Source organism: Xenopus laevis, chromosome 5S (genome assembly GCF_017654675.1).
Source record: "Xenopus laevis strain J_2021 chromosome 5S, Xenopus_laevis_v10.1, whole genome shotgun sequence".
NCBI lineage: Eukaryota > Metazoa > Chordata > Amphibia > Anura > Pipidae > Xenopus > Xenopus laevis.
Genome location: NC_054380.1, coordinates 29,896,969 through 29,910,837, shown reverse-complemented (window position 1 = coordinate 29,910,837; position 13,869 = coordinate 29,896,969). Strand labels below are relative to the sequence as shown.

General features: G+C 38.6%; 1 protein-coding gene across 2 annotated transcripts in view; it reads right to left on the bottom strand.

Annotated features, from left to right (window-relative positions):
• The window catches only part of anapc1.S (anaphase promoting complex subunit 1 S homeolog), a 66,924-nt gene extending 56,375 nt beyond the window's left edge, over positions 1 to 10,549 (bottom strand). The window contains exons 1-3 of one of the 2 annotated variants that reach the window (XM_018265114.2): positions 10,252 to 10,549; positions 5,581 to 5,817; positions 3,787 to 3,948 (exon numbers count right to left, since the gene is read on the bottom strand). In XM_018265114.2, coding sequence (XP_018120603.1) covers positions 3,787 to 3,948; positions 5,581 to 5,793 — 375 coding nt within the window. In that variant the 5' untranslated portion in view covers positions 5,794 to 5,817; positions 10,252 to 10,549. The remainder of the gene's footprint in view (positions 1 to 3,786; positions 3,949 to 5,580; positions 5,818 to 10,251) is intronic. The other variant, XM_018265115.2, reaches the window with a different exon arrangement.
• Between the last annotated feature and the right edge of the window lie 3,320 nt (positions 10,550 to 13,869).

Genomic DNA, 13,869 nt, shown 5'->3' with positions numbered 1-13,869 from the left:
ACAGTTCTTAAAGGGAAAAAAATACACGGACTACACAAACACATATTTGAATGTTATAGCAACTTCTACTTTAAAGGAAAACTATACCCCCAAAATGAACACTGAAGCAACAGATAGTTCATATCATATTAAGTGGCATATTAAAGAATCTTACCAAACTGGAATATATATTTAAGTAAATATTGGCCTTATACATCTCTTGCCTTGAGCCACCATTTCGTACTGGTCTCTGTGCTGTCTCAGAGATCACCTGACCAGAAATACTACATCTCTAACAGGAAGAAGTGTGGAAGCAAAAGACACAACTCTGTCTGTTAATTGGCTCATGTGACCTAACATGTATGGTTTGTTGGTATGTTTGTGAGTACAGTGAATCCTACGATCCCAGGGGGTGGCCCTTATTTTTTAAAATGGCAATTTTCTATTTATGATTACCCAATGGCACATACTACTAGAAAAGTATATTATTATGAAAATGGTTTATTTACATGAAGCAGGATTTTACATATGAGCTGTTTTATGCAATATCTTTTTATAGAGACCTACATTGTTTGGGGGGTATAGTTTTCCTTTAATCAATGCATCATATTTTAAAGGAACAGTTCAGTGTGAAAATAAAAACTGTGTAAATAGATAGGCTGTGCAAAATAAAAAATGTTTCTAATATAGTTGGTTAGCCAAAAATGTAATATATAAAGGCTGGAGTGACTGGATGTCTAATAAAACAGCCAGAATCCAACTTCCTGCTTTTCAGCTCTAAAACTCTGAGCTAGTCAGCGACTTGAAGGGGGGCCACATAGTACATTTCTGTTCAGTGAGTTTGCAATTGATCCTCAGCATTCAGCTCAGATTCAAAAGCAACAGATATGACCCATGTGGCCCCCCCTCAAGTCTCTGATTGGTTACTGCCTGGTAACCAGGGCAACCAGTCAGTGTAAACCAAGAGAGCTGAAAAGTAGTGTTCAGACTGACATGTTATACATCAAATCACTCCAGCCTTTATACATTACATTTTTGGCTAACTAACTATATTAGAAACATTTTTTATTCTGCACAGCCTATTTATTTACCCAGTTTTTATTTTTACACTGAACAATTCCTTTAAAGGGCACCTATCACAGCCAAAATCAAACACATATTAACAATCTGACCAGTACAACATAAACACTTAATCAAACTACATATATAGTTTTTTGAAAAAGCGTTTTTTGATTTTAAAAAATCCCTTACTTTGTCAAATGGGTTCTTTCACTGAGGGAGGCCATTCTGAGACTATAACAGAGACTATAATATGCAAATTTCAGGAGCATGCTCAGATTGTTACACTGCTTTGAGTATTCTACCCAGAATGTTTTGTTTTAGTAAACTCCTCCATTAGAAGTATCAGGAGATTTTCCTATCTTGTCCCCTGCTGGTGATGTCATTATGCAAATGAAGGGCACACACACTAACTTCCACCAGGTGGCAGCACTACTGTACAGCAGCTAACACAGAGGTTTGGCTGATTTGAAAATAGCTTAGAAGGGTTGATAAGCAACAAGGAATTTCAACTGAGCATGTGCGAGATTTCAGAGCTGCAGTTGGCTGGGAAGATTTAGGTAGGAGGAGCTGGTGAAATCCAAGATGGCTGCCTCAGCTAGAACTGCAGTGGAGATAGGGGAGATCTTTCAGAAGGAATAGTGAGCTGATGATTAACATTATACAAACAATTCTAACTGTTTTAAAAATCTTGAACAATTCTAACTGTTTTAAAAATTCTTGAGCTTTCACATAGTGTATTTATTAGGAAATGATTTTAGTTATGATTGGTACCCTTTAAGGTGGCAGTTAAAGTGTATTTGTTCAGCATTGTACACTCTAGGTTCATTTCCAAATTTAGGAGCTAAGCTTGTCACATTCATTCAACAATTGATTTAACCAGCAAAGAAGTGATCGATTGCTACTGATATCAAAAACAGATCCTACAAAGAGTTAGAAAAGTACAAACAATCAGTATGTAGACATCAGTATGCAGACATCCTCCCCTCCTGCCCCCTACCTTAAAGGGGAAGTAAAGTCTAAAAAAGAAAAAGGCTAGAAATGCTGTATTTTTTATACTATAACTTACTGCACCACAAACCTAATCAAATAAATGATTTATACTTTCAAAGTTGGCCACAGGGGGTCACCATCTTGTAACCTTGTTAAACATCTTTGCAAGACCAAGACTGTGCACATGCTCAGTGTGGTCTGTGCTGCTTAGGGATTGTCATTAATTATCAAAACAAGTAAAATAATATCTGCCAGAAGCTGATACAGCAAGGCTGATTAATAATCAGAATAGGCAGACTGCACTGGGTCCTGTGTTGTCATGTAATCTAATGTGGATTTTTTAGTTTTTGTATTGTTTAATACAAACTTTCTCCACCTCTGCAGAACCAGTAGCTAAAGCAAAACAATCCTCCAAATAGAATCCCAGTTTATCTGTTTTAATCTGGCTCCATGATCTTTGTCCCTGCAGCTGGAGTTGGAAACAGTAAAAGGGATATAAAAGCAAAAATAAAATCCAATACAAATCTCTACACAGTCGCAACTGCTCTACAGGGAAAAAACAAAGCTGCTTGAGTTCTGCATAGCTGGTAAGTAAGGTGGGGGCTCCCCTTGCTGTTTATAAGTATAATTGTTTCCCTGCTCAGCAGTTAGGGACCGTCTGACAATTCCTATCCCCAGCAGTAAATCAAGGTAGAATTTCACTGCATACAGGTTTCTTATAATAACAGTACACATTTTTTAATTAAAGCATAATAGAGATAGGTTTCTTTTTCATTAAAGAAAGTAAAAATGGGATTTTGTTGTTTTGCCTTTACATGCCCTTGCCTTTACATGCGTCATTCAAATGTACAAGGTAGGGAGCAACAGGGCACACAGTCTGCATCAGTGATCTGATATTACCGCTTGCCTAAAAGTAAGTGTTAAAGGAATTGTTCAGTGTAAAAATAAAAACCGGGTAAATAGATAGGCTGTGCAAAATAAAAAAATGTTTCTAATATAGTTAGTTAGCCGAAAATGTAATCAGAGACTTGAGGGTGGGCCACATTGGTCATATGTGTTGCTTTTGAATCTGAGCTGAATGCTGATGCTCAATTGCAAACTCACTGAACAGATATGTACCATGTGGCCCCCCTTCAAGTCGCTGACTAGCTCAGAGTTATAGAGCTGAAAAGCAGGAAGTAGTGTTCTGGCTATTATGTTACAAACCCAGTCACTCCAGCCTTTACACATTACATTTTTGGCTAACTAACTATATTAGAATTTTTTTTTTATTTTGCACAGCGTATCTATTTATCGAGTTTTTAATTTTCACACTGAAACTGTCCCTTTAAGGAAAGGGTTAGCTGTGTGTCCTGACACTGAGCACTTCACAGACGGCTGCATATTTTTTTTTTTATATAGCGCTAATTACAGAGAGCATTGTAGAGGGATGTGTGCTCTTGCACCCCATTGTGCTCTTGCATTAACACCCCCTGGGAGTCATAAATGAAAAATAATATAAATGTATCTGTCCCACACACACAGGTCAGCTACCTGAATATATATATATTCCCCCAGTTTCAAGACCTATTTATACATCTCACATATCACTGAATGAAGTGAAAGACAACAAACATTTTCTGGAGAGTACAAGAAGCAGCAAATTTTAATTATCTATAAGAACAGAAACATTTCTTTTTTGTAAATTACGTAATAACACTTTCATTTTTAGAAAAAAAAGCAAATGTTTTCTAGCAGCTCTGATACCCACATTACCTGTACTACTGGGCTGTCAACAGTAAATGCCTTATATACAGTAGAGGCTTGGATTTTACTCCCTTTACTCCATATCACCATGTTTCCAGCTACATATAGTTCTTCATCATACTCTGCATCTTCACCAGGATCACCAACGCCTTTCCTTAGCTGCCAACTTTCCTAAAAATATATAATGGGCATTAAGTCTTTGAATCATATTGTGTTTAATATGCTTCAAAAAGCAACATAGTAGTAAATTATTACTTGTTGAGAAATTCAGCAAAGTATTTGGATTAAGAAAGAGGAAAAGCCAAAGAGCATACATTTTCCAGTGCCCATTTACAAAATAAAACATTACAAAATATGATACATGACACTACCAGTTCAGCTATTTTTAAATGCAATACCACAGGAAAGCAATACAAGAACAGACCTAGTTTGTTGGCACAATAAACCACTTTCCCAGGATTCAGAGTGGTACAGCGCGTGTGCAGCTTGCACCCGACGCTACAACAAGCGGTGAGTTATAGATGAGCATTGCCCGCATTTGATTGCAATACAGGTATAGAAGCTATTATCCAGCATGCTTGGGACCTGGGGTTTTTCTGAGGATTACCATACCTTAATGGTAACACTAAAAATGTATAAGAAAAAAATGAATTCCTCCCCTCCAATAATACTGCCATCCTGGACAAAGCTATCTATCTTTAATACTTAAAACATAAATAATGCAATAAAATCTCACTTTCGGTCTGGTTTAAAATAGGGATGCACCGAATTCGGCTGAATACCCAACCAAATCCTAATTTGAATATGAAAATTAGGGGTGGGAAGGGGAAACAGTTTTTACTTTACAGTTTTGTCACAAAAAGTCACGCGATTTCCCGCTCTACTTTGCATATGCAAATTAGGATTCGGTTCGGCCAGGCAGAAGAATTCGGCCCAATCCGAATCCTGCTGAAAAAGGCTGAATCCTGGCCGAATCCCGAACCGAATCCTGGATTGGGTGCATCCCTAGTTTAAAAAGGTGATGTGGCAACCTGCACTTACGTGCACTCTCAAATGTCCTCCTAGCCGGTTTCTTTTTAAATCCGGAAAATTATTTGCCCTGTTTAGGAATGATTTTCAGCCTGCCTTCTCCCTCTACGTTCCTGCCGCATTTAGGTTTGGGGAGGGGTTGTGTGTTTATCTGCTCAGCTTCATTTATTTCTCTAGGAGCTACGAGCAATTAATGCAGCAGACAGTTCACCCATAAATCTGTCAGAACCAAAGAAACCCCCGGACAAAATCAGTATGTTCATGCTCTTGCTCCTTTACTGCTCACAGCTCTTAGGGAAATAAATCCTGCTAACCAAAAGGGAGAACAAGTAGGCTGAAAATCATCTGTAAAGCACAGCAAGTAACTTTCGGTTTTAAAAAGAATCCGGCTAGCAAGACATCGGGAGATGCTCATAAGTGCAGGTCGCCACATCGCCTTTTTAAACCAGACCAGAAGTGAGATTTTATTGCATTATTTATGTTTTAAATAGTAAAGATAGATTTGTCCAGGATGGCAGCATTAATAAAGATTTTTAGTGTTACTTGTCCTTTAAGACTGTCAAAAATCAATGAAACATTAATAAAACTCAATAGGATTGTTTTGCCACCAAAGTGGATTCATGCAGCCAGTTACCAGCAAGTACAAGCTACGGTTTCATTTTTACTTTTAAAAATTGTAATTATTTGCATAACTTGCCCATAGTTTGGGTTTTTTGGATAATGGGACTGATATCTGTATATAAACAAATTCTTAGCTATGTAACACATTATTACCTTATTCTTTTCGTGAATGGTTACCTCCCGAAGTGATCCTACCAAGCCTGCTGCCCCATCAGAGGACCACAGTTCAGAGGCTGGCTGTAGCTGCCGTAACTGAAGGTTCAGTGCATTGGGGTGGCGCTTGCTGTGGTCACGACCTAAAGGAACAAACTCCTGCAAATCCCCTGCTGCAATCATTGTTTGTTTTTCTTCATAGATGTTCGACATGGGTTCTAAATATCCACATTATTTCTAGAAATAACCATACACAGTGAGAGTGAAATATCACAAAGTCAAGAAGAAACCTTAAAGGGGTTGTTCACCTTTAAGCTGACTTTTAGTAAAGGTATGGGACCTGTTATCCAGAATGCTTGGGACCTGAAAATTGATCTTTCTGTAATCTTCATACCTTAAGTCTACTAAAAAATCATGAACATATGAAATAAACCTAACAGCTGTTTCTACTTAAAATAAGGATTAATTATATCTTAGTTTTAATCATGTACAAGGTTCTGTTTCATTATAAGAGGGAAAAAGGAAATCATTTTAAAAAATTTGGATTATTTGAATTAAAATGGAGTCTATGGGAGACGGCATTTTCAGAATTCAGAGCTTTCTGGATAAAAGGTTTCCAGTTAATGCATCCCATACCTGTATATTATAAAATGGTGAATTCTAAGCAACTTTTCAATTGGTCTTCATTTTCTTTTACAGTTTTTTTTTTAATTATTTGACTTCTTCTGACACTTTCAAGCTTTCAAATGGGATCACTGACCCCATCTATAAAGCAAATGCTCTGTAAGGCTACACATTTATTGTTATTGCTTCTTTATATTACTCACCCTTCTATTCAAGCCCTCTCTTATTCATAGTCCAGTCTCTCATTTAAATCAATGCACGGTTGCTAGGGTAATTTGCACCCTAGCAACAAGACTGTTGAAACTGGAGAGCAGCTGAATAAAAGCTAAATAACTCAAAAACCATACATAATAAAAAAAAAAGGGAAACCAACTGCAAAGTGTCTAAGAATATCACTATCTACATCATACTTAAAGTCAACTTAAAAGTGAACAACCCCTTTAAACTTTCTATAGCAATATATGGTCAATGTTTAGATACATGGATTTCAACAAAGCATAGTTTCCCTGTTTAAAGGGAATGCGTTCATTTATCTGCCACCTAATCTTACTGGGGCTCATTTATAAATCCCGAGCATTAAAGGAACAGTAACACCAAAAAAAATTAAAGTGTTTTAGTTTTAAAGGAACAGTAACTCCAACAAATGAAAGTGTATTAAATGAATTAAAATATAATACACTGTTGGACTGCACTGGCACAACAGGTGAATTTGCTTCAGCAACTCTACTATAATTTATATACACAACCTGCTTTGTAGCCATGGGGGCAGCCATTCAAAGCTGAAAAAGGAGAAAAGGCACAGGTTATACAGCTGATAACATACGCTCTGTAGTATACAATGGGATTCTACATAGCTTATGTTAGCTACTATTTGTCTTGCACTTGAATGTCTGCCCCGATGGCTACACAGAAGCTTATTTATATAAAATATAATAGTCTTTCTAAAGCAAACGTCCCAGTTTTAACAGTGCAGGGGGACACTACATTATTTATTTATTACTTAAAAACACTTTCATTTTTTGATGTTACTGTTCCTTTAAAGTAATGAAAATAGAATGTACTGTTGCACTGCAAAACTGGTGTATTTTCTTCAAAAACTATAGCCAGGGGTCAGCAACCTTTACTATCAAAAGAGCCATTTTGCCCCCTCTTCCACTAAAGAAAAATAGTCTGGAGCCGTAAAACATAACACAGCTTATAAACTTTTAAAAGTTTTAGCCTTTTTTCATTTTAACTGTTACAACAACAGAAAACAACAAACAGAAGTGCAGTGTGCATGTGTAGGCCTACTTTGAAATAAATGAAACACTGAACAGCCCTATTAAATGCTAGTGCTCTCATCTGTTTAAAGGCGAGGGCTATAGACATCATTAAAATATGCATCACATCCACGTCTATAGCCCTCACACCTGCTGCAGCTGGACTCTGGAGGCTTCTCTCTTGTATTGAGCGTGTGACCGCAGTAAGGACCATAATGAATCATCTTGCTGCGGCTCGGTCTTGCCTGTCCTGGGACGTCTATACAGCCCTCGCACCGGCTGCCGGCTTCCTGAGTGTGCGACCGCAGTAAGCTAAACATTAGCTTACCGCAGTCACACACTCAAGAAGCCGCCAGCAAATGCGAAGGCTGTATAGACGACGTGACAGGCAAAGCCGCAAGACCGAGATGCAGCAAGCAGGATGAAGAGCTGCATGAGGCTCCGGAGCCGCGGGTTGCCTACCCCTGATTTATACAAACAAGATGCTGTGTAGCCATGGGGGCAGCCATTCGAAGCGGAGAAAGGAGAAAAGGCACAGGATACAGAGCAGATAAAAGATAAGCTCTGTAGTATACAATGAGATTCTTCAGAACTTAAAGGAGACATATAGGATAAATTAAAAAAAAAAAACTAATTTTGAAGGCAATTATAAGTAATATATAGTGTTGCTTTTACATGGTGCTAAAAATGAATATTATCTTTAAAAAAAAGCCCATTTATTGGAGCTCCCCCTTGTCTGTGTTTCAAATGAGGGGTGGACGTGTCCTAATGGTCCTTGCCAGAAGCACAGTAGGAGGGCGACAGCCAATCACATCCCTGCAGTCACACAAGCACAGACAGGTTCACTATCAGATCCTGCTAGCTGCTGATTGGTTCCTGTCCTACAGTGCAGTGAGCCGCAGCTCCCCTTCACAGCCTGAGAATTCAGGGAGCAGGAAGTGGAAGAGAAGGGAGGGATTATTAGGGTTTTTGTAGAAATATTCAATAAATCAGCCTGAATCACTACTTTTTAAGCACCACTCTTCTATATCTAAATGAGTATAAAGCACTGGTACGTTCTTATTTTTTACACAAAATGTCTCTTTTAACTTATCTACTGTGTATCCTGTGCTTGAATGGCTGCTTCCCATGGCTATATAGAACCTTGTTTATATAAACTATAGTTGTGTTTCTGAAACAAACACACCAGTTTTACCAGTGTAGGGCAACAGTGCGTTATATTGTCATTAGTTTAACTTGTCACACTTTCATTTTCTTAGTGTTACTGTTCCTATAACTTGCACCTGGGCAGAAACCTATGGCAACAAATTAAATGTTTGCATTTATTGCTCGACCTGTAACTGGTTACTGCCCAGGCGCAGATTTTAAAACCCCAGTTTTTATAAAGGAGCCCCTATGACTTGTTTAAAGGTGAAATAAACCCTAAAAATGAATATGGCTAAAAATGTCAGATTTTATATACTGAATGTATTGCATCAGTCTAAAGTTTCAGCTTGTCAATAGCAGCAATGATCCAGGACTTCAAACTTGTCACAGGGGGTCACCATCTTGGAAAGTGTCTGTGACACTCACATGCTCAGTGGGCTCTGAGCAGCTGTTGAGAAGCTAAGCTTAGGGGTCGTCACAAATTATCAAGCAGAAAATGAGGTTGTCCTGTAATATAAACTGATGCTACAGGGCTGATTATTATTATATATAAATTCTGATGCTAGTTGCACTGGTTTCTGTGCTGCCATGTAGTAATTATCTGTATTAATTACTAATCAGCCTTATATTGTGACATTTATATTCCATGTGTACTGTATATTGTATAGAGTGGGTCCCTAAGCTCAGTAAGTGACAGCAGCACAGAGCATGTGCAGTGAATCAGCAGAAAAGAAGATGGGGAGCTACTGGGGCATCTTTGGAGACACAGATCTTTACTGCTAAAGGGCTGTGGATGCCTTGGACTGGTACAGAAGCCCAAAACATAATGAACAACATTTCTAGCTACTTCTTTAGTTCTCCTTTAAAAAGACAGCAAACCAGATTTTATTATCAATAAAGTAGGGACGCGCCGAATACAGGATTTGGTTTGGGATTCATGCTTTTCAGCAGGATTTGGATTCGGCCGAATCCTTCTGCCGGGTGAACCAAATCCGAATTTGCAAACGCAGATTAGGGGCGACTTTCTCACAAAACAAGGAATTAAAAAAGGTTTTCCCCTTCCCACCCCTAATTTGCATATGCAAATTAGGATTCGGTTTAGGATTTGGCTGAATCTTTCGGTAAGGATTCGGGGGTTCGGCCGAACCCGAAATAGTGGATTCGGTGCATCCCCATTTTCAAGATTTAGATGGTGCGCTCAGGATACACACGGCTCATATTGGTAAAATATATGATTTTGATTTGTATTACAATTTTATATAGATCTCATACTGCTTTGACTTATACCATGACTGTATCATGCAACATTTGTTTCATTCTTGGTTTCCAATTCACAAGCAGTCTGATTTTTCAGACGTCCCATTCTAATTCGACTCGCTGATGTCACACGAATACATAAAATGATCACACTCCAGACTTAGCACTCCTATATCCCAGCTGTCAAACTCCCCACGCTAACTCTCAAACACGGCGCAAATAAAATGCATGCAGATATAGAAGCCTCCAAACAGATGTGCAATGAATTGGCTAGGGTTACATAGGCCGGGGGAGTTGAAACTCTACACTGTAATCTACAGAGATGCGCAGCCTCCACGCCTAATATTCCCGCTTTTTCATTTCTCAGTCGCACATTGCTACTTACACCTTCTGCAAAGCTGTAAACTGTAAGCTTCCTCCTCTCTTTCAGAACTCCCCGACAACGCAAGTCTCGTCTCGCGAGACCGGAGTCACGTCTGCATGTAAACGTAGTGACGCAACGCTTCGCTGCCTTGTTTAGGTGCGATGAGCAGAGGCGGCGTAATTCAGTAGTGAGAAGCGGCTGTTGTTCCACGTACAATCCGCTTTATACGTGCTTCCACTTTTACTTTTGTTACAGACAAAAAAAAATAGCTTTCTTCGTGTTAGAATTGCTGACTTCACCCACCGCCACCTCAGCTCTCAATGGGGTCATTTATCAACACTGGGCAAATTTACCCATGGGCAGTAACCCATGGCAACCAATCAGATTGCTGCATTGTTCTACTTGCAGCTGGTTACAAAAAGCTAATCACTGATTGGTTGCTATAGGTAACTGCCCGTGGGCAAATTTGCCCAGTGTTGATAAATGAGCCCCATAAGTCCTTTGTAATTTCTGCGCAAAGCTTCAAATTGTGGCGGGGAACTGGAAAAAAAAAAGAAATTTTCGTAGTTGCAAACTGTACTACTATTAGCCATCAGAGCTTCTTCGCCTGATTTGATGAAAAAGTATTTTTTTTTAATTATGTAAAGTAGGCTCAAGTGGATTTGGAATCTTTTTAGTGTTTTTGTATAAAAAAAAAAAGGAAGAACATACAAGCATCTTCTAGGACTGGGGCCACATATAGAAAAGCAATTATGTTGTAAAACAGTTGTTACATGGGGACAGTTTGCCTGGCACATTGGTTTATACTTCTGACGGCCACAATTTTCAGCATTTTTAGGGTGGAGGGGTTATCTACACAAGATATACTCTCTTGATATAAGTATGAAAGGGGTCATTAAGTAAACTTGCTTTAGCACCAGCTATCCCCATAGTATAGAACAGGGGTCCCCAACCTTTTCTACCCATGAGACACATTCAAATATAAAAAGAGTTGGGAAGCATCACAAGCATGATAAAAAGTCACTGTGGGTTCCAAATGAGGGCTTTAAGCATCTAATTGGTAGCCCCTATGTAGACTGGTAGCCTACAAGAGGTTATATTTGGCAGTACACCTGGTTTTATGAAATTAAAACTTGCCTTCAAGCCAGGAAGTCAAAAATAAGCACCTGCTTTGAGGTCACTTTGTTTGATCCCGATCTTAACTCCTGGTCATAATTTAATTTAAATTAGATCTCATTTTTACGCAATTATCTATTTAATAATTGACTCTTATCGCACTGCACTTTATATTTATTCTATGTGAATCATTTTTTTTTACAACATCAACTTCTTAAACTCACCCTATTTTGTATAATTAATTGGCATTTACCAATGAATTGTTGACATCCTTTATTACACCTAAGCCTAATCATGAATTTCAAATTAATTGATTGTTAAAAAAATTTTTTTAACTTTTTAATTTGGCTATTTTTCATTTGATATATGCACTAAACAGCACTTTATAATTATAATTAATTTAAGAATTGGCCTGGGAATTGATTGGGTTATATAAAATTGTTGATGAGTTAAAAGACCGGCACTGACTGCACTTTAACTTAAGTATTGCTATTGTTATTTATATAGCAGTGAAGTAACTTACTACTAGATATAAAATTAGAGGTTACCAACGGGGTACTTTTCTATTAGAATTTTTCAAGTACTGCCCTTCTGATGGGTGTCAGCCCCTGGTGATAACCACTGAGATCTTTTTTCTTTTCTTGTGGTAAAAGAGTTTCTCTTTTTTATTTTTCTCAAAAATGGTTAGCTGACCACCAGAATACATGTAAGGGCTATATATAGAATTGTAGGATCAATTCTCTCATCCTGCCCCATAACAGTCACATAACGCTGAACTCTATTAATGACCAAAGAGCTGGGTGTGCCACATCCATGGTTTATAAAAAGAAGTTGTGAAAAAAGGCACGTATCACAGGTCTTGTTTAGTTTTGTAGTTGTGCTTTGTTCAAGAGCATGCTGTGCTGCCATAGTGACATTTCTACTACCATCTTATTTCTCTAAACACAATAAATGTAAAAAATAAAGAGAAAAAAGGTTTATGTTCATTTTATTGTCCCTAAACATGTTATATACAACATATGGACACTAAGGGGCAGATTTATCAAAGGTCGAGGTGAATTTTCGAAAGAAAAAAATGCAAATTTCAAGATATTTTTGTGTACTTGGACTAGGGAATAGTCCAAATTTGATTTAAATTTGAAAAAAAAAATGAAAATTTGAATATCGAAATTTATCATGTACTGTCTCTTTAAAAATTCAACTTCGACCATTCGCCATCTAAAACCTGCAGAATTGTTTTAGCCTATGGGGGACCTCCTAGAACCTATTTGGAGTCAATTGGTGGACTTTGAAAGTTTTTTTGGGGAAAAACTTTGATTCGAATTCAGCCAAATATGGGCCTATTCGATCGAAAACTGACCTATTTGACAAAAAAAACTTTAGCTTAATTTCGGTTGGTCTTTTTGAATTAGAATTTCTACGTTTTTTCAAATCGAAATTCGACCCTTGATAAATATGCCCCCAAAAGTCTTCATTTTTATAAAATGAATGAGCTATCATATCTACTTTCTTTAAGGAAAACTAAACCCTAAAGTTAAAAAAACCCTCGCTACCCCGGGCAAATGCCCCTAAGTCTTTACCTCCGTGCAGTTTCTGTCCAGCAGGGTTCACGACAGCCATCTTCTTCTCTTCGGTAATCTTCGGAATGAGACAGGCATAGCAGTGCATGCACAGTTGGAACAATTTTCTGTTTTGTGACAACTGTGCATGCGCCGAAACGCACGAAAATTGCTGAAGTGCTGGTCTCATTCCGAAGATTACCGAAGCGGCTAGGGTTGCCACCTTTACTCAAAAAGATTATAAAGCCAATGGGGGGGGCGGGCACAAAAAAGGGGCGGTCCGTAATGTAAAAGGGGGCGGAGCTATGTGACGTGCCTCAAAAGGGGCTGAGCAACATCGCAGAGACGTCCACGGCGCTGGAAAAAGGTAAGTTCTTTGGGGGCAGGCCAGGGGCTTTTTTTAAAGGGTATTACAAATTACCGGCAACTGCATTGCCGGTAAATTTGTAATACCGGCCCCGGCCTTAGCAGGTGTGGCAACTCTAGAAGCGGCTGAAGATGGTGCCTGTGAACTCCGCTGGACTGAATCTGCACGGAGGGCTAAGTAAAGATTACAGCTAGGCTGGGGGGAGGAGGGAAGGGGGTCTATGTAGGGTAGGGTTTTTTTATCTTTAAGCCAGGTCCAGACTGAGAATTAAAATAGGCCCTGGCATTTCAGGTACACAGAGGCCCAATCAGCCCACATAGAGGCCCAAACAGTCCCCACCAGCCCACTAAATAGTGACTTTCTATGGGAACTTATAGCAGTCCCTCTGGCATTTGCCAGAACCCACAGATTGCCAGTCCGGGCCTGCTTTAAGCTGTTTATACAAGCCCAAATTTGATTGGGCTATTTGACTGATTTTGACTATGTGGGAATGTAATTCAGGTTGAGGACAGTTGACAAGCAATCCTGTGAGACTGTGGATGATTTATTGCAAAAACAAATCTGTTGATGCTCCATGTTGGTGGCTGCATTTCCATG